At 37.0% G+C, this 26,760-nt stretch overlaps 3 protein-coding genes across 3 annotated transcripts; 2 read left to right on the top strand and 1 right to left on the bottom strand.

Moving 5' to 3' along the window:
- Nucleotides 1–4,705: 4,705 nt before the first annotated feature.
- On the top strand, nt 4,706–8,919 carry trub2 (TruB pseudouridine (psi) synthase family member 2). The gene is made up of 8 exons (XM_053498980.1): nt 4,706–4,940; nt 5,152–5,289; nt 5,371–5,445; nt 6,718–6,779; nt 7,227–7,308; nt 7,458–7,530; nt 7,650–7,786; nt 8,378–8,919. Exons 1-8 carry the CDS (start codon nt 4,823–4,825, stop codon nt 8,749–8,751), a joined length of 1,059 nt encoding a protein of 352 aa, XP_053354955.1. The 5' UTR covers nt 4,706–4,822; the 3' UTR covers nt 8,752–8,919.
- A 2,792-nt stretch (nt 8,920–11,711) lies between these two features.
- Nucleotides 11,712–14,418, top strand: hdhd3 (haloacid dehalogenase-like hydrolase domain containing 3). Its single transcript, XM_053499170.1, has 3 exons — nt 11,712–11,830; nt 13,096–13,429; nt 13,713–14,418. The coding sequence occupies exons 2-3, from the start codon at nt 13,100–13,102 to the stop codon at nt 14,106–14,108; spliced, it is 726 nt and encodes a 241-aa protein (XP_053355145.1). The 5' UTR covers nt 11,712–11,830; nt 13,096–13,099; the 3' UTR covers nt 14,109–14,418.
- A 1,392-nt stretch (nt 14,419–15,810) lies between these two features.
- On the bottom strand, nt 15,811–26,204 carry tgfa (transforming growth factor, alpha). The gene is made up of 6 exons (XM_053499163.1): nt 25,825–26,204; nt 22,444–22,578; nt 22,050–22,164; nt 19,370–19,519; nt 19,086–19,195; nt 15,811–18,273 (listed from the first exon to the last, which is right to left on the bottom strand). Exons 1-6 carry the CDS (start codon nt 25,862–25,864, stop codon nt 18,266–18,268), a joined length of 558 nt encoding a protein of 185 aa, XP_053355138.1. The 5' UTR covers nt 25,865–26,204; the 3' UTR covers nt 15,811–18,265.
- Between the last annotated feature and the right edge of the window lie 556 nt (nt 26,205–26,760).

Raw genomic sequence — 26,760 nt, 5'->3', positions numbered from 1 at the left:
TATAATCTTTCCAGTGCCCCCGCATTGCAGGACCTAATCAGTACTGATAAGTTAAGGAGCATGTTAAAGGTTTTTTCATCGACTTAGTCAGACATTAGATTTAGTACACAACTATAGTTATGACTTTAAATGTATAGAAATATTATGACAAATATTCTAGTCTAAAAACTGACAATTATATTACAAATGAGTGCATATAAAAACTATAATTGTCAGTGTGTGTGAAGTGAATTGTCTTGAAAATAAAAACATTGGTTTGCTTTTCTTTGTTTATGCTTATATATTATTAATTCTTGTATTGTAAACCAAAAAATATTACACAATTTTCCAGATTAGACACATTAACATTTTAAGCCTTTTTTACAAGGTGTTTAATCCGGTATGTAAGTGCTGAGACAGGACTGCTGTGAAACTGCTGTGGGTGGTTCTGAGATCTGTTATGCACATTTTAATGGCTCCCAGCACACCTGTAAATGTTAATAAACAAATTAAAAGCCTTTTCTGAATTGACGTGAGTAAGGAAAGAAGTAAAAATGTTCAAGGCTGAGATGGTGGATAAGGAGTGTAATGTCTGCTGAAAACAGGATCATCACAAAGTGGAAACATATCAGTTAAGGCAGATGTTGGAAACGAAGAAGACTCAGGCCATGTCTTTTAATTGGAATTCGGTTCGATTAAATTTTTTTTTTCTGACAATTGAGGTTATTGTCATAAATCGGTTTAATAACAGTATTAAAAAAATGTATGGTAATAAATTGGAACATGTCCAGAAGAAAATTTATTAGCAGTTTGACTATGGACCCCCAGTGTGTACTACCCACTAAGTTGAGTATTCTGACTGAGTAAGACTGAGAAAACACTGAGATCCTCTGCCACTATATTTTAGTTCAGACGGCATGGTGGCATAGTGGCTAGTGTCGAGTTAGCATGTTCTCCCTTTGCTTGGTGGGTTTCTTCTGGGTCCTTAGGTTTCCTCTTACAGTCCTAAGACATGCAGGGTAATTGGCGTTCCAAATTGTACAGTGTGTGTGTGTGTGTGTGTGTGTGTGTGTGTGTGTGTACGCCCAGTAAATATACAGGGAATAGGGCGAGAATAGAGCACTGTCGCCTTGCACCTCCACGATCTGGGTTCCCGGCCAGGCTCGATTCTCTGTGTGCATGGAGTTTGCATGCTCTACCCGTGCTTGATGGGTTTCCTCCGGGTACTCCGGTTTCCTTCCACAGTCCAAAGATATGCAAGTTAGGCTAATTGGCGTTCCCAAAATTGCCTGGAGTGTGAATGAGTGTGTGAGTGTGTATATGTGTGTGTGCCCTGTGATGGATTGGCACCCTGTCCAGGGTGTACCCTGCCTCGTGCCCTAAGCCTCCTGGCAGGGCCGTGCAGAGACGTTTAAAGGGGCGGGTGCTCAAAGTTAAAAAAGATAGAACAGGCTGAATAACAACAACTCACATTCAATCTAATATGGAATTGCATTATACTGTATGACTGTCATCAGGTGGGGACACATGACTTACGAGGCTTGTCTGGAATATTTGTTATATTATTAGTAATCATTTTTTAAAATCTTTAAACATAAAACACATCCTGGAGGAAAGGGGCGGGTGCTCAAGCATCCTCCGCCCGCCCCCTCGGCACGTGCCTGCCTCCTGGGATAGGCTCCAGACCCCCGTGGCCCTGAATAGAAGATGACTGAGTGAGTATACCCCCAAGTGGTGCTCGCTGCAGAGCCAAATGGGAGGAGCTGGAGCTCCAGCTCCCCCTCGCTGGATCTAGTGGGCGGGGCTTGAGACGGTAAGAACACTGTACTTTAAAGATAAACTTTACATTAAACCATCTTACATTTATCGCTGTCTCGACATGACTATGGTTGCTATGTTTTCACACCCTTGAACAGAAACGTTAATCAGTTTTTTTTTCGCGTAACTAATGCTAGCATTCTCCCATCTCCCATGCTACATTTTAGCATGTGTAGTGTTTATATATAATCATAGTTTTTTTTTTTAAATTATTTTAGATTAACATGTACAGATGCATCAGACAATACTTTTGCGAGGACAGGATCCCCTGCTGTCTATCCAGAGATGCACAGTGTGCTGCCAAAAATACCACTGTACCTACTGTAAACCTGTTTACAACCATTTGCATGAGCTCCGGAATCATGTAGCTAATCACATGCGAAATGCAATTCAAGAAGAAGGTATGTGTGTTGTGAATAATTTTAATTGTGGTACTGTGCGTGTGAGAAACACATCATGCTTGTTGAACCTTTAAGTTTTTGCATTGTCATTTCTTCTTAGCATTTAAATCTTAAATATATTGTTCATTTAATATGTTCTCCTGTTGTGAAACTTTTGGGAATTTTGAATTTCACATACTTATGTTTTTTAGTTTTTTTAACTGAAATGTGTAGCGCATTATGAAATGTATGGTGGATCTGTTTGAGCTCATATTTTTATGTTTCAGCCAGTTATGGTTTTCAGTATTATCTAATTATAATTTAATCATGGTAAAACACAAACCCCTGGCTCTAACATAAAGCTCCAACATTTTTATTGCAATATGGTCAAATAATGACCATAGTTCAAAGTGCACTTTTTTAACAAAACTTTAAACAGACACAAAACAAAAACATTTACCGGACATGACAGCTACAGTATATAATGTATTTATTGAATATGGTCTAACTGTAAATTGTCTAAAATTTACAGGGTGCCCCTCTTCAGCTTGGAGGAATTGATTGTGGGGTATTCATGTTGATGGTAAGTGGTTTTATAATTGCTATGCAGCTGTGTTTGTGTGCTAAACACCACATTGGTTAATAAAGTTTTGTTTTTTAGTATGCACTCCATGTTATCTTTTATTAGTCTGACATGCCTATAATCAGGAAGTGGTGGTGCTATCAGCTAATTTGGACATTTCCTCTGACAAGGTATGGTAATGATAATCATACTTTTGATTTAAACATCCATACTGTGGATTTCCAGTGTGCAGACAATATATAAACAATGCATGCCTAAAACCATGCCTAATGTTTGTCACTTGGCACAGTCAAGTCCAACAACTAGTCACCCAGGAACAACTACCAAATCCAGATGACATGATGGAAGTCACTCCAGCTGAGTCAGATAGCTTGGAGATCACCCCAACCACAGGAATCTATGTATGTAGACACAATGTTTATGTATTGCTTGAATCGTTTATGCATTTACCTTTTCTGTTTTATATAGGTGTTTATAAGCAGAACTTCACTAATTACATTATTATTGGAATCCTTATATTGCACACAGGACTCAGCGGCGATGAAAAACATTTTGCTGGCCTGTAAGTGGGTGGAGGAGAACCAACACCAATTTGCTGGGAAGATTGAACTGCCAAAGATCCTGAAGATGAAGGAGGAAGATGCATTGTTGGCTATCACAATACGAGACTTGTTTCTAAACACCATGTTTTATGAAGGTCAAAGGGATAAAGAAAAAATTTAGGCTCCCTTTCTTTTTACTTTTCAGAGAGTAAAGGACATAGACATTTTCTTGCAGGAAATACGAGACAAAAGAGACATCCGTGTGTCTTGTTTACACAACCCTCACTTGTGAATATACTAGTGGGGTACTATAATGTAAATATTGATTTTTGTTTTGTAAAATTTCTTTAATATTTTGTGTAAAAAATTAGTATTGTGTTTTTGAAATATATTTATTTATTTTAATATATTGTTATACCATTAAAATCTTGTGTGAAAAGAAGTGTTGTGTTCTTGAAATATATTCATAATTTTATGACTTCTTAATTATGACATTTTATCTAAATTTAAGATTTATTTTGTGTTTAGATGCACATTTTCCTGTTTTAGGTTAACAGAAACAAATAAATCCAGCAAAAAGCTTGTAGGACAGTGGAGTATGTGACCATTAAATGAAGTTGCATGGCTGGTTTTAGGCTACTGGACTAGTCACTTATTTCCATTTAAAATAATAATAATGAAACATAAAAAATAGCATAATGTGTAGCCTATCACATGAAGGTGGAGTCTGTCGAAAATTATAGTCAAAATTCAATCTAAATAAACTTCATTATTTATTATTATTATTATTTATTACATTATTAATCAGATGCCTTAGAATAGTTGATGAATTAAAGAGGGGTGCACAGAGAGTTAGCAAACAGTTTTATCCATAGCGCCTTATGTGAGGAAACTATTCATCCTTATAAATAGTAAATAAGACAAGCTTACATAAATACAACGTTTAAAAAGGTATTAGAAACACACACATATATATAGTGTGAGTAATGTTCTTATCAAGTATTTGCGTAAAACTACACTATTTGTGGGCAATAAAGCAATATTAAAATAAAGTATTTACGTAATGCCGTTAGTCACAAAAATGGTACTGGCCATACTGAAAATAATAAATCATAATCATGACAAATATTAGAGAAAGATAAGCATTTACTTCCATTATGTTTGAACTTGCACTGACATTAACATCCACTTGGTAGCGCTTGATACCGTCTCAAGCCCCGCCCACTAGATCTAGCGAGGCGGAGCTAGAGCTCCAGCGAGGGGGAGCTGGAGCTCCAGCTCCTCCCATTTGGCTCTGCAGCGAGCACCCTCTCGAGTATACAGGGAAAACTCACGCACTAGTCTACCTCCGTCCGATAGAGGGCGGTCTTAAGCACACAACCGCAAGTGTGTTTAACGCCGAAGAAAAAAAACACGCCGTATGAGACTTGCGCGTGCGGTAAACGATTTGAGTTTCTTGTTTATGTTCGTTCCGTTGGTAAACATGAATATTTAATGTCGTAGCATTAATAAGTAGCGCAATGGCCACGCAAGCTGCACGACTTTTGCGTAAACTGGACGGTCTGTTTGCTGTGTACAAACCTCAAGGAGTTCACTGGAAACTTGTCCGGGACACGGTGGAGACAAACCTGCTGAAAGGTGTTAGCGCTGTGGTTTAATTATCCTGAGCTACATTTTACATTTACAGCAGTACTGCAGACCTGATATTCTAGTGTTTAATAGTAGTTATCTATTGCCATTTCCGCGGTATCATAATCTAATCATCTATCTCTGTCCCTTTTTCCTCCCCCGTCCTTCCGTCTGTCTCACACTTTATTTGTACTGTATTTACCTCCTGCTGTATGTGAAGCGGTTAATTCGTGTCCTGCAGCAGCCCCCCAGCGCTCTGTGGTCCACTTTCAGCTTGTCCCGAGTGGAGACTGCAGCAGCTCCAGCCAGCTCACCGCCACCAAGTCCAACCTGCCCGCTCTGGCTGATCATCCTCTGGGTCAATTCACATCACCTCACATCTGAACTGTACAGCTCTATAATCACACAGTCCAACTCACTGTCTCTTCTGTTTGTCCAGTCACAGGTCCAAGGTTTCATAAGATCCGTGTTGGAGTTGGACACAGATTGGATGCCTTTTCCTCTGGAGTATTAGGTATCACTGTTATTTCGAAATACATTAACTGGATTTGGTATTATATACGCTATATGGAAAATTTTATTTGGCCAAACAGGTGTTTTAGTCAGTCCTCTTATCCCCAGTGGCAATCTTAATGCTTTAGCCTACCAAGAAATCTTGGACAATCCTATGTTTCCAACTTTTTGGCTACAGTTTGGGGAAAGTTACAAACTTTACAAAAACGTTACAAAAGCAAAGCTAAGTAAGCAAAGCTTTCTATTTCAACATGACTGTGCCCCAGTGCAAGACATGGTTTGATGAGTTCAGTGTGGAAGAACTTGACTGGCCCACACAGAGTCCTGACATCAACCCAATCGATAATCTTTGGGATAAACTGAAACACAGATTTCGAGACAGGCCTTCTCATCCAACATCAGTGCCTAACCTCTACAGAATAAATGGACACGATTTCCCACCGAAACACTCAAAAATCGTATAGGCAGGCTTCCGAGAAGAGTAGAGAGAGCTGTTAGAGCTGCAAAAGAGGGACCAACCACAAGTATATGTATTCAGATACAATGTCAATGCAGGTTTGGTCCATATAGTGTAGCTACTGTATGTAAGTGATTGTCTCTTACCTCCAGAGTTCGAGTTTAAATCTCACTCGCAGTCTCTGTCTTTGTGGGTTTGCATATTTTCCCAGTGCTTTGTGGGTTCGTTTAGCCTTTAGGAAGTCCAAAACATGTGGTGTAAACTGATTTAGTGTTTTCAAATCGCCTGTTATGTATGAGTGAATGTTTGCGTGCACGGTTGTGCAATTCCGAGAGTTGGCACCAGGGCTGCACAATTCTGTCTAAAATGTAAATCATAATTTTTCTTCATGGGAATTGAGATCACGATTCTCTCACTCGATTCTTATTTATTCAATAAAAATCTTTATTGCACTTAAATAAAAAAAAAACAATAAAGTTAATGCACGCGATGATAAATATATGTACTTGCTGCTAAACGAAAAAACAGAAGGAAACATAACAGTTTGAGACATGCGCTTTAAGGGACAAAGAACATAAAAGGAGTCAATTAGAAACGGGTACTTGCTTTCAACTTTTGATTGCTGGTCCTGTCCCTCCTCTAGCCTCTGACTGGCTGGAACTGAGTAAGCAAGAGTTGTACCATTAAGTACACGCTAATAGCGGAACGCCGTAAATGAGGAAGAGAGGGATGAGAAATAAGTAACAGAATAAGCCATGCAGAAAAATGAATGAATGGATTTTATTTGAAATTTTTGTCTCTGCTTTCTATTTTCAGTTCTTGGTCTAGGAAGAGGAAACACAGCTCTGGAGAGTCTGTACAGATCACATGTGACCAGGGTAAACCTTAATTTTAGTTATGGTAGAAGTAGGGCTGATATCATTCAGGATATCATGTACAAGGATTTAATTAAACTTTGCAAACCCCTTCCAAAGAAAATATAAAAGTTTTTAATAATGAATTTAGTGTATGTTTCTCCAGACATATCAGAAAGACAAGTGTCATAATTGACACTAATCAAAATGCCTACAACAGGCAATGCCATTTCTTAATTGCTGACACAGTTACAAGTCTGACTCCATTAAATATTCATTCTTTATAAAAAGCAAAGCTAAGGTAATATCTTTTTTGTGTGTACACTTTCAAATTTAAATACAGTAGTAAGATTTGAAAAGATTTTAAAATTGTATTCAGATTTTCCTGTATTTTTTAAGTCACCATGTACTTTAAATACTCTTTTATATACTAATTCAGATGAGGTTATTTTTGTTGTTCATTAATTCCAGGAATACACACTGGAAGGGGAGTTTGGAATGGCCACAAATGATTTTACTCACACTGGACGGGTTTTAGAGCGAAGCACATTCGGTAATAATATTAATAATATAAAAAACTGTTAAGTAGACAGTAATGACACCATTAGAAATAAATCTCTGACCCAGTGTTGGTAAATATACAGCTGAACGATACTCGCTGGCAACCTTCTTTTTTTGCTTATTTTTTCTGTCATTTGTTAGATCATGTTACTAATGACAAGCTAGAAAGAGTCTTGGCCATGATCCAGGGAGCCAATCAGAAAGCTTTAATAATGTAAGTCACAATAATCAGCAATGATGCTGTGCAAATTTTGCATTTAATATTGTTATAACACAACACTATTAACGTGCAGTTCATGTGTTGTTTTTCTCTGGAATGTCTGTTTTCCTCAGGTACTCTCGGGTGGACCTGAACACTCAGGAGGCTTATGAGCTGGCAGTGAAGGGGCATTTCCGTCCACAAGATAAAAGTCCTCCCATTTTAACTGGCCTACGATGTGTCAGCTTTAAACCACCTCAGTTTAAACTGGGTAGGTGCATTATCCGTTACATACAGTTATCCAGCCCTGACACATCATTTATTACAACTGTCTATAACAAAAAACTGTCATAGACACTAAGGGTCATAGACATGCACTCCAATCAGCTTGAAGTTCCCTGCAAAGCATAGTGCACAGGGTATTCAACCATGTTAAGTGTGATTCCAAACCACTGGAAGTGAATCAATTGTGAACGGTATAGGGAACAAGTGAACAATGGGTCTCACATGAAATTGGGCATGAACGATTTACCTTCAGTCACTGTGCCTCGCTGAAGCATAATTTAAAAAAATGAGCTTGCAAGAGGATTTATGTATTTATCAGTATTATAAAGGATGATTCTAATTTCTACCCTCTGAACATGTCCCTTCACTAATAAAATGTATTATATGCATTTCGACTATAATTGAATTTTAAGTGAACTGAATTAGCTTTTTTTTCTGACTAGTCATTTAAATTAAAGTAATAGGTACTTCACTTTCTTAAATCCTTTGCTTTTAATGTTTCCGTTGGTGATATTTGCTAAAGCCAGCATATCTTTATCCTTACCCCAAATTGTTCTTTGTTTTTAAAACGCTTTAGAGGTACAGTGTGTGAACGAAACTCAGCAGTTCCTTCGGAAACTGGTGCACGAGGTGGGACTGGAACTGCGCACTAATGCAGTCTGCACCAAACTGCGTCGCACACGAGATGGTCCTTTTAAAATGGAGGATGCCCTGACTCACCACCACTGGACTGCTAAGGATATTCTACCAGCCATTGCTAACTTCCGCCGTACTACTCGGAAAATCCGGAAGAATGACGTTTACAGGACAGTCGTCAAGCAGTTACACTCCACCACACAGATTGAAGGCCAAACAGAAACTAGTACTTGTCAGATAGAATCTGATAGCCAGGAAACAGCAGGATCACTGGATCGTTCTTCTGAAGACTCTGTTAACACCAGGCAGTCTTAATATCCTGGAACATTGAAGGAGGATTAAGATACAGTAATTTTGTGGTTTATAACTAATTAATTAAATATAAATGTATATATTTAATTATATTTGGTTTTATTATACACATGTAAAATTTGTACTTACTTGTGCTCATTGTCTGTGATTTGTATATGGATGACCATTGTGAAAAATAAAAAAAATGTGTTAAATATTATTGATTATATATTTTAACAAATATTAAAATTATAGCCTATAGATAAATAGGTCTGATATAAAATAAAAGAACACTACAATTTGTTTCTTAAATCAGCATCTCTACATGTATGACACATAAGTGTGTTGAATTCCAACACACCTCATTCTGCTTTAAGAGGTACTAATCACCTAACCAAATCAGATTCAATGAGTAAAATTAAAGAATTATAAATAATATTATAGATGAATGGAAGCCATTAAACATGGCTGAGCTGCTTGAAAATTTGTGCCAATAGTAGCTTAAAGGACAGCAAGTGGCAAACATGAAAATGGTGATTGCAAACTTGGGTTATTCCACCAAATGCTGATTTCTGAACAATCCTTAGTTAAAACATTAGTATTCACTCACTCATTCTATATAGCTTTATCCTGTATTATTTACAGGACATTTACTGGAGCTTATCTCAGGAGACTTAGATCACCTTGGATGGAGTGCCAATCCATCACAGGACACACACACACACACACACACTTAAACTATGGGCAATTTTGGAACACCAGTTAACCTAATCTGCTTGTCTTTGGAAAGCCACCGGGGTGCACAGGAAGACCATGCATACAGACCCAAAGTGTGAATCGAACCCGGACCTTGGAGGTGCAAGGTGACAGTGCTAATTTATATGAACTTTTTTTTTTTTTGATCAAAGTATTTTTTATTGAGAATATTAACAAGTTACATATACATACATACATTGTACACTATTTTTTTTCTAACTGTACCCCCCCCCCCACCCCAAAAAAAAAAAAAAAAAAAAAAGCCAGCCAGCAGAAAAAAGGGAAAAAAAAAAAAGAAAAGAAATAAATTGCACATCAAACAGAAATGGAAGAGAAGGAAAGTATTAGAAACAAAGACTAAAAATGCAATATTTTATTACAGATCTAATTGATTTGCATCTATATTTTCAAAATGGCTTATAAATGGTTGCCAGGTATCATAAAATTTCTGAATGGATCCCTTTATAGAATAGCGAATCTTTTCTAGATGAAGAAAATACAAGACCTCTTTAATCCAGTGAGTACCCACTGGTGGCGACGACTCCTTCCATCTAAACAGGATCAGTCTCCTAGCGAGAAAGGAGCTAAAGGCAATCATATTGGCCTTGGCGTCATTCAAGCGGACACCACTTGAGTCAACACCAAAAAGTGCAATAAATGGGGATGGTTTTAATGGTATTTGGCAAATTTTTGACAAGGTATCAAAAATAAAACTCCAAAAATTGTATAGCTTTGGGCATGTCCAGAACATATGTAGTAGCGTAGCTGGTTCCTGCTTACATCGGTCACATGTGGGATCAAAGTCCTCTCTAATCCTTGCCAGTTTTACCTTGGACCAGTGAAGCCGGTGAACAATTTTAAACTGAATGACTGTATGTTTGAGGCAAACTGATGATGAGTAAATTCTATGTATTATCTTTTGCCACAGTTTATCTGAAATTTGTTCTTTTATATCATTTTCCCATTTGCTTTTAAGTGTATCTAATGTGGCTGAGTTACTTGTGTTTAATAACTTGTATACAGCACTAATCATCTGTTTGGCATCTGGTTTACAGCTATAAACAGAATCTAAAAGGGATGGAGAAGGAGACAAAGGGAAGGAGTCAGAGTTACAGGAAATGAAATTCCTCAGCTGTAGATATCTATAAAAATGTGTCCTGGGAATGTTAAACTTTTGTACAAGTTGTTCAAATGAGCCAAAGATATTGTCAATGTAAAGATCGTATAATGACACAATACCACACTTAAACCAAACCCCAAAAGCATTATCCGTGTAAGACGGAGCAAACATACAATGTCCATTTAATGGTGCTATCACGGACAGATCAGTAAGCTTAAAATGACGCCGAAACTGATTCCAAATTTTAACTGAGTGTCTAACTAGTGGGTTTGAGGTAAAAGAAGATGTGGGTTGTTTTTGTGGCAATTTAGCACATAATAATGATGAGAGAGATATTGATCCCATGGATGCTTCCTCTATAGCCACCCAGACGGGAGGGTTGACTGCATACTGCGCCCAGAATAACATTGCCCTTACATTAGCAGCCCAGTAATAATAAAGAAAGTTTGGAAGTGCCATTCCTCCCGATTCACGGGGCCTCTGAAGGATACTTTGTTTAATACGTGGTTGAATTTATATGAACTTTAAATGAAATTATTTTAATATGTATTTGGAGAAATATCATCAGTAGTTCATAGAATAAAACAAAACTGATAAGGTTACCAAAATGCAAACCTCCTTCTTCTTTGTCTTTCGGCTAACCTCAGCATCCTTCTACCGATATATTCACAATCTCTCCTCTGAACATGTCCAAACCACCTCAATCTGGCCTCTCTGACTTTATCTCCAAAACATCTAACATGGGTTGTCCCTCTGATAAACTTATTCTTGATCCTATCCATCCTTGTCACTCCCAAGGAGAACCTCAACAACCTCCAACTCTGCCTCCTGTCTTTTCTTCAGTGCCACTGTCTCTAAGCCATAGAGCGTCGCTGGTCTCACCACTGTCCTGTACACCTTTCCTTTCATTCTTGCTGACAAACCTATAAAAAGAAAAACCTAAATTTTTTTTTGCAGTGTTCTTATTATTTTTCCAGCGCTGTACAGATTTCAGAAGCATATAAATAATACTGTACATTTCTGATAGTGATTTTCAAACCTATGCCATTTCTATGCGCATCTCACTGTGTTCCACTAGGGGGCGGTCTGTTCATGGACAGTGCTGATGGGTGGTTTGCAAACACGAAGAAGAACAGGTGTTGCTGGAAGTGTCTAGTTTATGAGCTGATATTTTTCTGTTTGTTTACAGTAATTCATTAATATTCTTACGGTTTTACTCGCGCAAAAGTAAGTTTTGTTTTATACTTTTATCCTAATTATGTTTTGTTTATAATATGACATAGTTACAACAACCTTTCTGGAGATCTCGCTTTCATAGAAAAGATGCAGATTTAACATCTTAAATCTAGAGTTTAGATTCATGGAATAAACTATCATGTTATCATGTATGTTTGTTGTTGTTAGATAAAAAAAATCACCACTTTCTGATTATTCTTAAAATTGACATGCATGAGGCGGCACTCTCACCTTCAGGTCTCTTCACACCTTTGTGTTTCTGTGAGTGGAATTTACATGTTCTCCCCATGCTTGCTGGCTTTCCTCTGGGTACACTGGTTTCCTCCCACAGTCCAAAGATGTACAGATTAGACTAACTGCCATTTCCAGATTGCCTGTAGTGAGCAGATGTGCCCTGTGATGGACTGGCACCTCGTCCAGGGTGTATCCAGCCTAGTGTCCCGAATTTCATGAGGCAGGCTATAGAATGCCCGTGACACTGTGCAGGAAAGGTGGTACAGTATAGATAATGAGTGTGTGAGAGTGAGTGGTAAAATCGTCTGGCATCAATGTGCATTCCGAGGTTAAAGTGACGTATTCTCCCATTTTATATTTTAAGTTTACCAGTCTTTCACATTAGTCTTTCATGCATTGCCCTGCTACCACATGATTGGATTTAATGAATCAACATCATTTTCCTAATAAAGTTACCAGTGAGTGCATGTTTGTTTTACTCACAAGTGAAATCAGTGCATCCTTATACTGCTTACCTAGATACTACACCGGAGGCCAGTGTCCTGGGAAGCTTTAGTAATTAGTTTTTTGCAAACTTTTTAGCAGAATGTTGCCATTTCAATGAAATGGTTCTATGGTGCATTAGTTTGAAAGGTGAAACAACTCTTAAATTAACATTTGTATTGTCTTGGATAACAGATATTTACTCTGATGCACTTTGAGGACTAGATGATGAACTTTACACACTCATTACACATTTAAATTATGTTTTGGACAAAGGGATTAATCACCAATTGTAAATTGTAAATCATAAATGTTTGGGAGCTATAAGAGCTCTCATAATAAACACCTGAGCCAAATAATCTGATTCAATAAAAAAAGTCCCAGAATTCATATCCCTATAAAGCATAGTATTTTATTGACTGTGTAAAAAGAGGCTACATGTGATAGACCTCAAATAGAAAAGTGACCTATAATGACTTCTTATATCAGTTTTAAGTGATTTGCTAAATAATGGTTACTGTATGTATTCTGTTTTGCAGGACCATGCAAGGGGCAGTGCGATGGGTTTTATGGGATATAAAGGACACTCTCCTGAAGGTGCGTCACTCTGTGGGAGAGCAGTACTGTAATGAGGCAAAGCGTGCTGGACTGCAGTTACCAGCCATGCAGGTAGAAACTGCATTCAGACAGGCTTACCGCCAACAGTCTCGTCTCTACCCTAACTATGGCATTGCTCAGGGCATGAATGGCCAGCTGTGGTGGACAGAATTGGTAAAGAGCACCTTCTCTCAGTGTGGGGTGCAGGACCCTGCATTGCTCAACACACTCGCCAACAATCTTTACCAGAATTTTTCTAATTCAGAGAACTGGGAGGTGAGAGGTCACCAACATGCACATTACTTTTTAACATGTCTGAGGTTGAAGTATGTAGAGCCACTGAAGTAAAATACTTAAATCTGCTGTCTGCTTTTGTACTTTTAAATGCAACTAATTCTTTGCTGTTTTTTACCTAACTTAAACATTAGCAGACCTAAATGATCAATTTTATTGTGACATAATAGCTTATTAATTATCTTACTGTTTACAAACATCACATTTAAATACATTAATCAAACCTCGACCAAAAGCTGCACATCTTATTTGAGTTTGTCTCCAGGTGTTTCCAGACTCACATTCCACCCTCAAATCTTGCACAGCTCTGGGACTAAAGCAGGGCGTGGTATCCAATTTTGACAGGCGTCTAGAAGGAATCCTTATAGGATGTGGCCTCCGAACCCATTTCTCATTTCTGATGACTTCAGAAGAGGCTGCTGTGGCCAAACCAGACCCGGGCATATTTGCCCAAGCCCTGAAAAAGTCTGGGGTGCCAGCCAAACACGTAGTTCATGTTGGTGACCACTACATAAATGACTACCTCGCCTCTCGCTCATTAGGTATTCGTGGTTATCTGCTTGATAGGGATGGACTTCAGAAACATCTGGATGTTCCATTACATCATCGACTACAGAGCCTAGATGAGCTACCAGCCCGAGTATTAGAGGATATTGATTAATTAAAATATAGCTAAATAATTGCTACAATTTCTTGAATCAATTATTAATTTAAATTGTTTTGAAATTATGTTTAATGCAAGTTGCATAAAGATGTCTTCGGTTTAATTATTCATGTAGCTGTGCAGAATTTTGTATTAAGGGAACGAATAAATGTCTATTCAATAATCAATTGGTTAATAATTCCATTTATGCAGACCAACCAAGAGATGATAACCCTTTGTGGGTACCGTGTCATGTTTCCGTGAAATAGAAAGAATGTATCACATTATGCTAATGTTGATGAGAAAATAATCCCATATCCCCCACATATTAAACACAATGTAAAAAGTGGTTTGTTGATTTTTTTTTCCTCTTTGGAATAATTTTAAATACTGAAGCAGAACTAAAAAACATGCAGAAGTTAAAATAGCTTTAATTCAATTGAGTTTTATTTTTATAACCATTTGCACGAAGCAGACTTGCTTAACTCTGTAAATTTATATCCTTAACCAGACAACCAGTGGCACAGATAAATAAAATGACAGCGAAACCTTGAGAAGAACCATACTCAAAAAGGAAACACAATCTCTTCTGGAACACAGCTGATAGTGAAACCTTAAATCATTACGTGTGGATGTTCTTGAGTACTTTGCGATTTGGAGTCTAAACCTTTACATTAATGATTACACCCTCATTAAGAGCATTACCAAACATAAGAAAGGAGCAAGAGCCTTGACATAACACGGAGAATGCTCTAGAACTTTAAAGTTTAAAATTCACTGAAACCCCACTGAAGAGGAGCACAATGGGTGAGCATGAGAACATCTAAAGTGAGTAAGAGAAATAAACACAGTTAAGGTTATGAAGGGCCTTAAATGTTAACAGTAATATTTGAACAAATCATTCAGCCCACGCAAGTCTAGTTGCTGAATTCTGTACGATTTGAACCCAATTGAAGTTTTTTTGGGGGGAGACATTAGACTATATCTATTATCTATTAAAGCCAATGTAATACATGACCTTAAACTTTTAGTAAGTGTAAATCTTTAAGCTATCTGTGCAAGCTCACTGACCGCAGTCACAAATACAGCAAGAGTACTCTTACTGGTCTGCGGCTACACAGACCCATATGCAGTAAGCTGTGGTACGCTGTGTGTCCTGACAGTTTTCTATAATCATAGCCAGCACTTGCTTTTTACAGCAATTTGTGCTACAGTAGCTTCCCTGTCAAAGCTTCTCTGTGAGATCATACAGACTAGACTTCACTCTCCACACACCTCAGTGAGCCTCCTTGTACTTCCTTGAACCATTTTTGGTAAGTACTTACCACTGCAAACTGAGAACACTCTACAAGACCTGCCATTTTGGGATGCCGTCCCAATTTGATCTTGGTCAAATAAGTAACTTGCTGCAAAAAACAACACCAAGTCAACAGATTTATCTGCATTGAACAATTTTTAGTTGAAAGAAGTGCAACATGTCAGAAACAGAAATATTAAACACACAACTCAAATTTTCTATTTACAATCACAAGCACAATGATCTATGATACAGAACTATTAATAATCCCACTGTAGCTAAAGTCAAACCAATGTGCATGATGCAATATTATATTGAAATATGAGTCATGTGTAATTTACAGTAAAAAAAAAAAAATATGACAAAGTTATTTAAAGCATTAGCATTACACATGCATGGAAGAAAAAATAAAGTGGAACAGTTTAAATGATATAAATGCAACATTGAGAGTACAGTTTTATTAATTTGGGTTATTTTTTTAAATATCAGAAATACCAAAAATAAATGTGACAAAATAATACATACATAGATTTATGTGATCAAAAAGGTTTCGGTCACGGAACGGGCAAGATGAGATACATCATACCAGTACAATAAGGATACATTCGCTTACAACCACATTTTCATTATATACCCACATCCAATCCAGTATTTGCATGTGATTAAATATACATTTATTTATTTTACTTACTGCTTTAAATTAGTTTTTTTTAAACCCCAGTTAATAAATCAAGTCAGGTCAAGGGATTTACCAGTGCAATCGCAGTTGTTGTTTTTTTGCGAGATTCTTTCTATAAAGTGCTCAATGCAAGCAACACAATCTCCCCCAGTCTTCTAAATGGAGTCTTAATTTTTCCCTAAAACTGTGAACTAGTATTACCATAACACTAATGCAAATCTAGTGCAGTTGATTTAAAATGATGTAAATCTTGAGCATAAACAGATTGTCTGGAGCTATTCAAGTGGACAGTTTTAAGGTTCGGCAAAAGCTGATGACTGAATAAAACTCCACACAGTATTACCTATATATGGATGCTCCTAGTTACCATACATTTCCATATAAGCAATGAAAAAAGGCTTGAGGATCAATAAGACCACATAAACAAATGTTAAACAAGGTTTAAAACTTTCTAAAACTCAGAGTCTAAAATTTTCTGAAAATATATGTATGCAATAAACAGTAACAAGCTTTCAATTAGAAACAAAGCCATCACGGCTGTCTATATATGTATACAGAGTTGAGTGTGAGCATGTGTGTGGACTGTACATAGACACGAACATGTGCATAGTGCTTTGTGAATTTAGTGGATTTATCGCAATTATATTTACACACACTCTTGAATGTAAACATAAGCACAGGGCTTGTATAGCACATTTCAGATGTTGTTTTTCAGAAAAGATCTGGTGCTTATTTTACTATTACCATCAGAGTGCAGACTTATCAAAGTGTTTGTCCATCACATGACTGCAGTGCAACAGTGTAAAGTGAATGTAAAAACACACCTGTGCACACCCGAATGTTCAATCATTAATGAAATTTTTTGCCAAAACCATACATGTTTTGATTCTGATTTTAGAAGTTATACAGTGTCAAAAACCTTGTTACAGGGACCTCTCCACCTTCAAGAACTGAAGCAGGAGAAAGCTCAACTCATGGGTGTGTGAGGCGAGCATGTAGACTTATGTCGTTACATCTTTGTATAATAATATCTCAAGTGCAATAATCACAGAATGTAAGTGTAAAATACCCAGAGGAATCCAAGACCCAAGTGTTTTCCTCAGAAGCCTGCAACTGACTGGTAATTCTTAAATTTAATAATTGAATACATTAATACTTGAACTATACTGTAAATTTTTTTGTGCATTTGCTTAATTTAATATAGATATCCAAGATTATTCTTTCATTGTTACAAAAAAAATGTGTGTGACCCTCCTAAACACGTAAAAAATACTTAAAACTACATGACACCACACACCAAACAATTGTACATAGTTAACTCTTTTTGATAATCTTTAGATATCTTTTGCTAAACTGTTGCAAAAATAAATAGTTTTCACTTAAAATGTATAAATTACAGCCAGTAAATATTCAATGTGCCTGGGAACGCTTAGAAAGTAATCTCTCAAATCTTCACAGATTTCTCATTAAGCTTGTTAATTATTATAATAATATACTTTTACATTTGGTAACATGTTGATTCCTGCAGAATTTTATGTTCTACTTTAGTTTGGATTTGTTTTTCGATCCTTTTTAAGTCAAAAAAAAGGATCGAAAAATCTTTCTACAAATGAATGCATCTGACCTTTTGACAAGTACTGTATCTTGTGGTGTCACACGCCGAGAACATCTTGTTTTTTCCAAGCGTTTTGTGATTTGAAAAATGAAACCATTTCTCTTATTATCCTCTTATTATGGCGTCTACCTCTCATGTCTAGATGAACATATTTCTTAGTGTCTTAAGACTGTCCAAGAAACCTAGGAACATCAAAAGTTCTGAATCTCATTCTTACTTTTCACATCCAGATGAGCAGGCCTTAAGCGCTAGTCCGTTACTCATTCACTCCAGGTTCTTCACAAAAGATATCTGACTGGATCTTCAGGCCTGTAATATGTTCCAACACAATACTGTAAAAGTCTAGAGTCCAAGAGATCAATATCTGTGTTGGGAAATTACCACAAATGGGAAGTAAACCTTCCATCATTTTAGATTTGTATTTCACAAATAATAATGGTTTACTTCCACTGTGTATACATTCTGAAATCCACGTCTGGTTTGGTTTGAAGTATCCTGACTGTCAATCCAGTGATAGTCCATGGGGCTTTAGGTGGCAAAATGGAGAACAACTGCCACACCAAGAGCACTACAGTGTACCTGTTTCAAACCACTGCAGAATAAATATACAGAAGAATTAAGCAACTTTAAATAATCAGATTTAGTGTAGAAAAGACAATGAAATATAAAATGTGAAAAGTGATGAAAAACAAACATTACACAACATGTAACATGTAAATATACAGGAACATCACCATTCACATTCTGTCCCAGTTTCTGTTTAACAGTGGTATGACATGAGAAGATGAGCAAATATGTGCAAACCTCCTGTTAACAAATCTGATTAAATGCTTGTCGGGTCCACTAACAAGACACACTGTGACCAAACTAGCAATGATTACTCAGAGAGCTATCCAACCAAATTCACAAAATTCCATGTCCAATTGCCTAATTATTTTGTTACCTTCACAGGCCAAATGTGTGTGCTACATACAACTTAAGCTCTAAGAGATTTTCTACTATATTATATATAAATGAGTGTGTTGATTTTTTATTTTTTTTATTGGTGTCCAAGTTTGGCAGTTTAAGTACGAGGATGAGTCAAAAATTATCTGCGCTCCGATTCACTTCTAATGAAGACGTGAAGATAGTGGTGCATTTGAGGCTTGCAGCTCAACCTAAAACATTTTAATGAGGGGATTTTAAAGATTATATACAAATGGAAAAAGGGTATTGAAAAAAAGCAAGGAGATCTAGTTAATTTAAAATTAGATAAAGTTAATTAAAATAAATTCCACAGCCTGGGCGCAGATAATTTTTGACTCACCATCGTATCAAGAGTTTAACTAGCCAAACACTATAAACATTTATCTTTTACACTTAAAAAATTAGCAATTAATCCACAGTTCTAGCAAAAATATTTACCCATCTCTGCATGAGTGCAGGACATCCCATCCTTTATGATACCACTGTTTTTTTTGGAAAAACAGGAAAGCGGAGGTCCTTGTCTACATCTGCCCCGCCTCCACCAACAGCTAGAGGGAAATCAGATGTAAAGTTTAATTTCACCATTTAATTATTCCTGATCTTGTGCTGTTCTGATTAATTAGCTTGTTTTGTTTTTAAGCAGCAGTGGAGCCCATGTACTTTACGTGTCTACAATTATACAGCTGATGAATATTACTGGATACCCAAAGTCTATTCCATACTTTATTATGGTGCCAAGCAGTACAAGCAGGACACCGCCCAATATTCCCAGCATCAATATGGTGGACAACGTCTGCTGTCTTTGGTTGGTCGCCACCACTGCAAGCAGGTCTGCATGCTCACAACGCATACCTATGAAGCCTGGGTGGCACCTACACCCAAAAAAATAGATTAAACACAAACAATGGAATATCAGACAAAAATGAAAAACATGTATAAGAAAATGTACAAAGTCATTTAAACATCAACACCTATCAGCTCTTACTTTCACGAATATAGTGAGAAGATGGTATTCAAACATAGTTTCGAAATTGTATATATCTGCAGTTTATATCCACTTTATATTTACGTACAAGGATTTTGGAAAAAAAATCGATTGTTATTGATGAGGCACAGTCATAAGTTAGACTCTTAGCGTCAGTAAAACATTTGAATGGCGCAAACGTTTTAAAGAAGGCTATACATCTGTGAATGAGGATCCCAACCAAGGTGGTTTTGATCCCATTGCAAATGTTCCTGTGAACGGTCACTGAGTGAAATGCCGGTCTTTGCAAATCGATGGCTAACTTGTTGACAGCTTGCAGAATTTGAATTTGAGATGCATCTGTTTGTGTATACACAATCGTTCAACAACATCACTTGCACGTTACAGGAAATTGGCTGGGACTTATTGCCACATTCTCCTACAGTCCTGACCTTACTTCAAGCAATTTCCACATGTTTGGGCTATTAAAGGGGTTCCTGGGAGGCCAGCATTGCAGACTTAAAGCAGACAGTCTAATAATGGCTTAAGCATACTAAGAAAACTTTCTAACTTTTTTTTTTTTTAAAGAAGTTGTTACTTTTATAACCGTCTTCTCTTATTCTGCACAACCAAAAGTCGTGGATTGACTTGAATGTCAATCTAATACACCATGTCAAACTGGCTGACTCATTGATAAATTCCTGTCTAAAATTTCTTCATTAAATTGTCTGTGTTTGGACAAATGTGTCTTGTTTGTAACCAAATAACTTATCATTGACTTGACACAAGGACTGGTTTAAATAGCATGTGCATTAATGTATATAATCTGCATTGCATTTAACAATATGAATCATCATCATCATCATCATCATCAGAGATAATTTATATCATTCAAATGCAAGGTGGAACATACATTTATTCACATGACAGTGACACACTTGTGCTATTTAAAGTCAACACTAAATCATTTAGTTACTAACAATACACATTTGTCCAAACACAGACAGTTTGATGAAGAGATTTAGACAGGAATTTATCCATGAGTTGGCCAGTTTAAGAGTCAACCCTACTTGAGAACTGTATTACTCATTTTGTTTTCTAGGTGAGCTCAGGCATTGGAAATACAAGGTTTATAAAATACCATACATTTTTAAATGTAAAGTTTTTTGGGCATTTTGCCTGTGTTCACTACCACACTGAATTTAAATGAAAGACTGAGAAAAGTGTGGCCTCAACCATTAAGGAATTATAGCCTTTTTCCATACATGCACACCAATTTTGGGACTGCATAAATAATGTAACAAAGCTAAAATAATTACAAACATAAGGATTGAATTTAATACATAAATGCATACATGCTTCACTCAAAACATTTTGCCAGGCCTTGATTGAAGCGACCTTAAGCTGTTGCTTGTTTGTGGGTCTTTCTGCCTTCATTTTTGTCTTCAGTAAGTGAAAAGCATGCTCTATTGGATTCAGAGCAGGTTACTGACTGAGTTGGCCAGTGAAGAATATTCCATTATTTGGGAAACTCTTGGGTAGCTTTCACTAGGTGTTTTGGGTTACCCATTTGCATTCTATCAATATTGCAGCATTTGGCTGAATCTAAGCAAAAAGTATCATCCTATACATTTTTGCATTCACCCTACTACTTTTATCAGCAGTCTGGTCATCAATAAAAACTGCCGAGCTTGTTCCATTGGCAGACATACACGCTTTGTCTTCCCATTGTTCTGGTACAAGATAATCTTGGTTTCATTAGTTCAAAGAATCTGGCAAAGTCTAATCTGGACTTTCTGTTCTTGACCATTACCAGTTGTTTGCACCCCGTTGTGAAACATCTGTAACTACTGCAAAAAGCTGTGTCTTGACTGTAGACTTTGCCTTGACAAGCCTACTTCCTTAAGAATATTTTTTACTTGGCTAGATGTTGTAAAAGTTCTTCTCCACCACAAACAGAATTTTGTGGTCATACCATTAAGTTGTCTTCCGTGGTCTCCCAGCCCTTTTGCTGTTACCGAGCTTACCAGTCAATTTCTTCTTTTTAGGAATGTTCCAAACTGTTGCATTTGCCACTCCAAATGTTTTTGTTCGCTCTCTGATTAGTTTATCTTGTTGTTGTTGTTTCAGGATAATGATGGTCACCTTCACTTGCATAGACACCTCTTTGGACCTCATGTTTGGGCCTCAGAACCACCTCCAGGCTTGATTAGTTATGAAGTAACAAGCAACACCTGGCCATGCAACAGCTTGCCAGCCATTTGGTCCATTTTGTATGAGCCTCTTTCTTTTTTTTGGTTTTCCGGTTAGTACGCACTAGTTACAGGCCCTCTACTACATTCTACATTTTATTGCACAGTCATGTTTACATTTTAATACCCAGGTCATTCATGCTACATATCTTTATGACCACAGTAATTTGATGTGCATGTACTCACACACATGCTGGGGTCTCCTCCAGGATGAGAAAGCGGCATGTGCCATGGAAACAGAAATGGTTGTGGGAGTCAGGACAATCTGCAAAGTGAGAGTGGACTGCTGCTGCTAAAAAATCTGCAGCAAAAACAAAGAACATTTTAACATTGAAGTTATAGCAGCGGGTCTATAAAAGAGAATTTTAAAAAAAATGCCACTAAAAACATCTGTCAACTAGGTCATAATGTTAACCAATGGTCCAGTGATCAATTGGTATCCTCTAGAGAGCTACAAATGCTGCTTCCATAACTGTACCATTCCCATCTACATTACAACTAACTAGTTATAAATAGCCCAATTTTCACATGACCAGACACCACAAAATAAACGTTAAAGGGTAACAAAAGCAGAACTTACTTCTTTTAACAGTAGTAGTTGACACTGCTGTTGTGTTGGTGGCATCGATCGTGGTGTTTGTGGTGGGATTTATCGCCATGGTGGTTGTTGCTGAAGTAGCATTTTCCTGCACTAGGCTGTATGTATATAAATACCCTACAAAATAACCATAAAATGTATTTGGCACATCTCAGCCTGACCACCAATAATGCAGAAAAAACTACCAAAATCAAAGAACTTAGCAGAAATCATCCACCACTAAAATCATATGTTCAGAATTGGCAAGAGTATAATAATGCTTGTAAAACAGTATGCTGTACCGCAACTTATGTCTTCCTCTTTGGGTTACCATAATATTTTATTATGTACCAGAAGTATAATAGGATGACAATGTAGAAATAACTGTCATATGGCAAAAAGAAGTAACTTAAAATAACTTAAACATACCTGCTAGGGATGCACCAAAATTTTCGGCCGAAATAGCATTATCGGTTTCGGCCGAAAAGTAAGAAAGCGCCGAAAATAAAAGCCGAAATTGTCGCCACGCCTCTCCCATCCTCCCGTCTCGTTCGCGCTGTCATTACGCATCAAACACGGAGTATGTCGGCGGTTTAGAAGCACTTCAAAGTTTCAGATGAGGACAGCAAAGTTGCAATATGCAACATTTTTTTAATACAAACAAAAAGAAAATATTTTAAACATGTTTTTTAATGAAGCCATTTCGGTTCCGTTTTCGGCCCAGAATTTTCATTTCGGTGCATCCCTAATACCTGCTAATGTTTCTTATATGGTGCTTTTTTTATTTTAGGCTAATTAGTTAAATACACCACCGATAAAAAAAGAAAGGTAAAAAACAGGTAAACAGGTATAAAACAGGTAAACATCCCAAACTAAATCTTGCCACCTCGTTTTGTTTTTTTTGCAGAAACTTTGTTTCTGTAAAGATTCTCAGTTCTCCATGTGAGATTATTTGGAAGTTGAGTCATGTCAACTGGATGACTTCTTAGTTCAGTAGAAACGTTTCACTACTCATCCAAGTAGCTTCTTCAGTCTAAGACAAGCTAGAAAGTTCCTCGTATTTAAATCCTCCAAGGTCAAAGGGTCATGGTTAAAGGGCCCTCCCATATCTGAAACAGCTTGTTATACTTGTTTGGTTTATGATTTCATTGTTAAGTCAGTAGAAAAAAATATTTCCAAACATTAATATTCCAGCTAAAACTTTAATCTTACCGGAAAATATCTGTAGGCCAGAAAACAAAGCAGTACATTATGTAAAAGATCATACAAAATATTAAAAGGGTTTCGGTTCTGCGTGCAGGGAAAAAGAGGCAGGTGTGAAAAAATTCTTCAGAAGAACCGTGGCTGGTTCTGCAGGATGTTGAGTAAAAATAAGCAGCTAATTTTCTTATAGAACTGCACAAACTGCAGCTGGGACTATTTTAAGCAAAGAATTGTCACACCAATTATTGACTTATGTCATATTGACATATTCAATTATGTCATTAATTACTGTTTACTGCTTTATATATATATTTTTTTTTTATGTAGAAATTTCAAGACATCCTCGCTCAAAAGTAGTTACATGCATGTGCCTAAGTCCTGTATAAGATAAATTACAATCTAATTAGCTAACTGGAAATAAACTTTCAAAAGAAGCATGATTATTAAACAAATAATATTTGGATTTTGACCTTTTTCACATATCAAGAATTTTCGAATTACTTGTCTTTCGTCAGTAAATAAATCCACTTTAATGTTCAAGATATTTTACTCCAGAACAGTTTCACATCATACAACATCTTCATTTTGCATATACAACAAATCCAAGTACCAAACAAAGAGCTTTTTATTATCATTGCTTTCGAATGTGCTGAACTGTGAGACTTCTCATGGTCACTAATGACCACACTACACAGTTCACTATTGTATTCTAATTTATCTGAGAGGGCAATTCTGAGAGTGACCAAATAGAACTGACCTTAACTAAGTAAAGCTCAAATATGTTTTCTAAGACTTATTCTTATTTCCGAATGATGCCTTGATCCCTTAAGTGTTTAAATAAACACAGGATGGAGGTAAATCCAGAAAAGCTTAAGTATCATCCTCACACTTCCAGTTTTTTCACTCACTTTTGGTAATTGTTCTACCCTAATCAGGATTGCAGTGACACTTTTTACATCCCAGATAAAATACCTTTTGATCCTTCAACAAACAGCACAGGCAATAAATTGTCAGTAGATTGTGACTATGCTACTAAAGCAAGGCTACTTGCAATACAAGTGTGATTTTGCAATAAAAATGTTTGACAATGCTGACAATAATCATAACTGTAATCAATCTTAAAAATCTAAAAAGGAATCATTCACATACATGTTGCATTATGGAACTTAGTAAGCATAAAGCTCACTCAGTAGAAGTAGTTCCAGTGAGAGTATTCCTTTGGATCAGAGATAAATACACTTGATTATACTGCCTAATACTCAACAGGTATGCTGTGTGTATGTAGTGAAATGTATAAATACTCATTCTGCCAAAGTCATACTGTTCTAGCCTGGCAATAACAAAATTTTACACGGTCACATGAGAATGTCTGTGCATGACATCACAATAAACTCTGGGGTTAAACATAGTTGAAATCGGTAAATCAGAGCCTCCGTTACAATATAAAAAAAGGCACAAGCTGCAGAGATTACAGGATCAGGGTGAGTATTTACACCTTCACCAGAAAAAGGCTTCTTCAACCATTTAGAGGGCCACAGGATTATGCATTTTCTACAAGAAACTTGCTGGGGTCCTTCCTATACAGTATTTCATACTCTCACTCACTCATTGTCTATACTGCTTTATCCTGTATTCACGATTAGGGCTTGGGGGTGTATGGCTTGAAGCCTATTCCAAGAGACTTTCCAGGCGGGGGTACCTCCTGGACAGGGTGCCAATCCATCGCAGGGCATACACACACTACGCGCAATTTGGCAACGCCAATTGGACTGTCCCAATCCCAATGGACTGTGGGAAGAAAACAAGAGTACCCGGAGGAAACCCACCAAGCACGGCGAGGACATGAACACAGAGACGGGAATCAAATCCGGACCGTGGAGGTGCAAGGTGACAGTGCCACCCCATACATACACTTGCATGTATAAATATATACTGTATAGGAAAAAAAAAGGTGAGGACACAAAACTGTTTGATGTGAAAGAGAGCATGGCTCTTGTATGTGGTGTCCTGCCTGGGCCACAAAATGTCATACTGAAGCATACATCCAAACCAGGTGCACAAATCCAACACCAGCCTAATTGGTCACTTTTATTTTTTTGGCTTGTTTGCTTATGCATTCATACATTCAGCTGGAATAATTGCAGCAGGACCAGATGAGGCAAACAAAGAGTATTTACTCACCACTAAGGAGAAATATTTTATCCCAAAAGGCGCGATACATCTTTACAAGGCTTAAAGGCGTTCACTTGGATCCGTGGCGTCTTACGTCAAAGTAGATTTGCAGTAGAAGTACGACGTTTGTCCACCGGTGAAGGCCCGAATGTTCGCTTGTCCAGAGGATTTTAAACTCGATTCCATACCAGGAGTTGTTAAAGGGAGATGTTTGGCGTCCTTCGAATAAGTCACGCTTCGATTTATTTAAACATGAACTTAAGACGATCTCTACCAAACCCTTGACACGCAGCAGAAGCTTTCATACCAACGCTAAACACGATTGTAAGCGTTTTAACCCGTGACACAGGGCGCATCCTCCACACACTTGATTAACGCGCGCGCCTGTGTGTACGTGTGCGCGCGCGCGCGCGCGGGACTGTGGCAGGCTTTTCACCTTTTACCATCTTTTTTTATTTGTTTTATTTTTACTTTACAATCTTAATTATTTGTACTAGGCACATTAAACAATAAATTTGGTGTGCCAAATTTAACTTACTAAAATATACACATTAAATAGATATTGATTTCTTAAATTAAAAAGAGCATGGTTGTGGTTATTCTGTAATTATTCTGTAATCTTTTATAAATTGTGTGTAAAAACATGTTCACCGTTTCTAACTGAGCATAAAGCCTCGTCACAACACAAACATTGCCAAAACATTTACAAGTCCCCAGTGCTCTCATAGAAATCAAAATCTAACAAGATTTTCGATTTTATAAAGTATGTCTGGATAATATTGTAATATTGTCATAGTTTGTATTTGAATTATAGCCGACTTAGTCATTTTAAGCAAAAGACGAAGCTGTGGATAAAATGAGGAGAAATATAAATGTGGGTCAACATCTTTTCTTAAGATCAAAATGGTAGCAGGTTTTTGTAATCATTTAAAAAGTTTGATTTCT

This window comes from Clarias gariepinus, chromosome 6, assembly GCF_024256425.1.
Source record: "Clarias gariepinus isolate MV-2021 ecotype Netherlands chromosome 6, CGAR_prim_01v2, whole genome shotgun sequence".
NCBI classification, from domain to species: Eukaryota; Metazoa; Chordata; class Actinopteri; order Siluriformes; family Clariidae; genus Clarias; species Clarias gariepinus.
This window is presented reverse-complemented; position numbering and strand designations above follow the sequence as displayed.

Coding starts and splice junctions, on each gene's coding strand:
- trub2 (XM_053498980.1), top strand. CDS start 4,823: ATGGCCACGCAAGCTGCACGACTTTTGCGTAAACTGGACGGTCTGTTT. Junction 5,446..6,717: donor CTTTTCCTCTGGAGTATTAG/GTATCACTGTTA, acceptor TTCTATTTTCAG/TTCTTGGTCTAGGAAGAGGA. Junction 7,787..8,377: donor ACCACCTCAGTTTAAACTGG/GTAGGTGCATTA, acceptor AAAACGCTTTAG/AGGTACAGTGTGTGAACGAA.
- hdhd3 (XM_053499170.1), top strand. CDS start 13,100: ATGCAAGGGGCAGTGCGATGGGTTTTATGGGATATAAAGGACACTCTC. Junction 13,430..13,712: donor CTAATTCAGAGAACTGGGAG/GTGAGAGGTCAC, acceptor GTTTGTCTCCAG/GTGTTTCCAGACTCACATTC.
- tgfa (XM_053499163.1), bottom strand. CDS start 25,864: ATGTATCGCGCCTTTTGGGATAAAATATTTCTCCTTAGTG. Junction 22,165..22,443: donor AACTACTACTGTTAAAAGAA/GTAAGTTCTGCT, acceptor TTTTTGCTGCAG/ATTTTTTAGCAGCAGCAGTC. Junction 19,196..19,369: donor CTGCTTGGCACCATAATAAA/GTATGGAATAGA, acceptor ATTTCCCTCTAG/CTGTTGGTGGAGGCGGGGCA.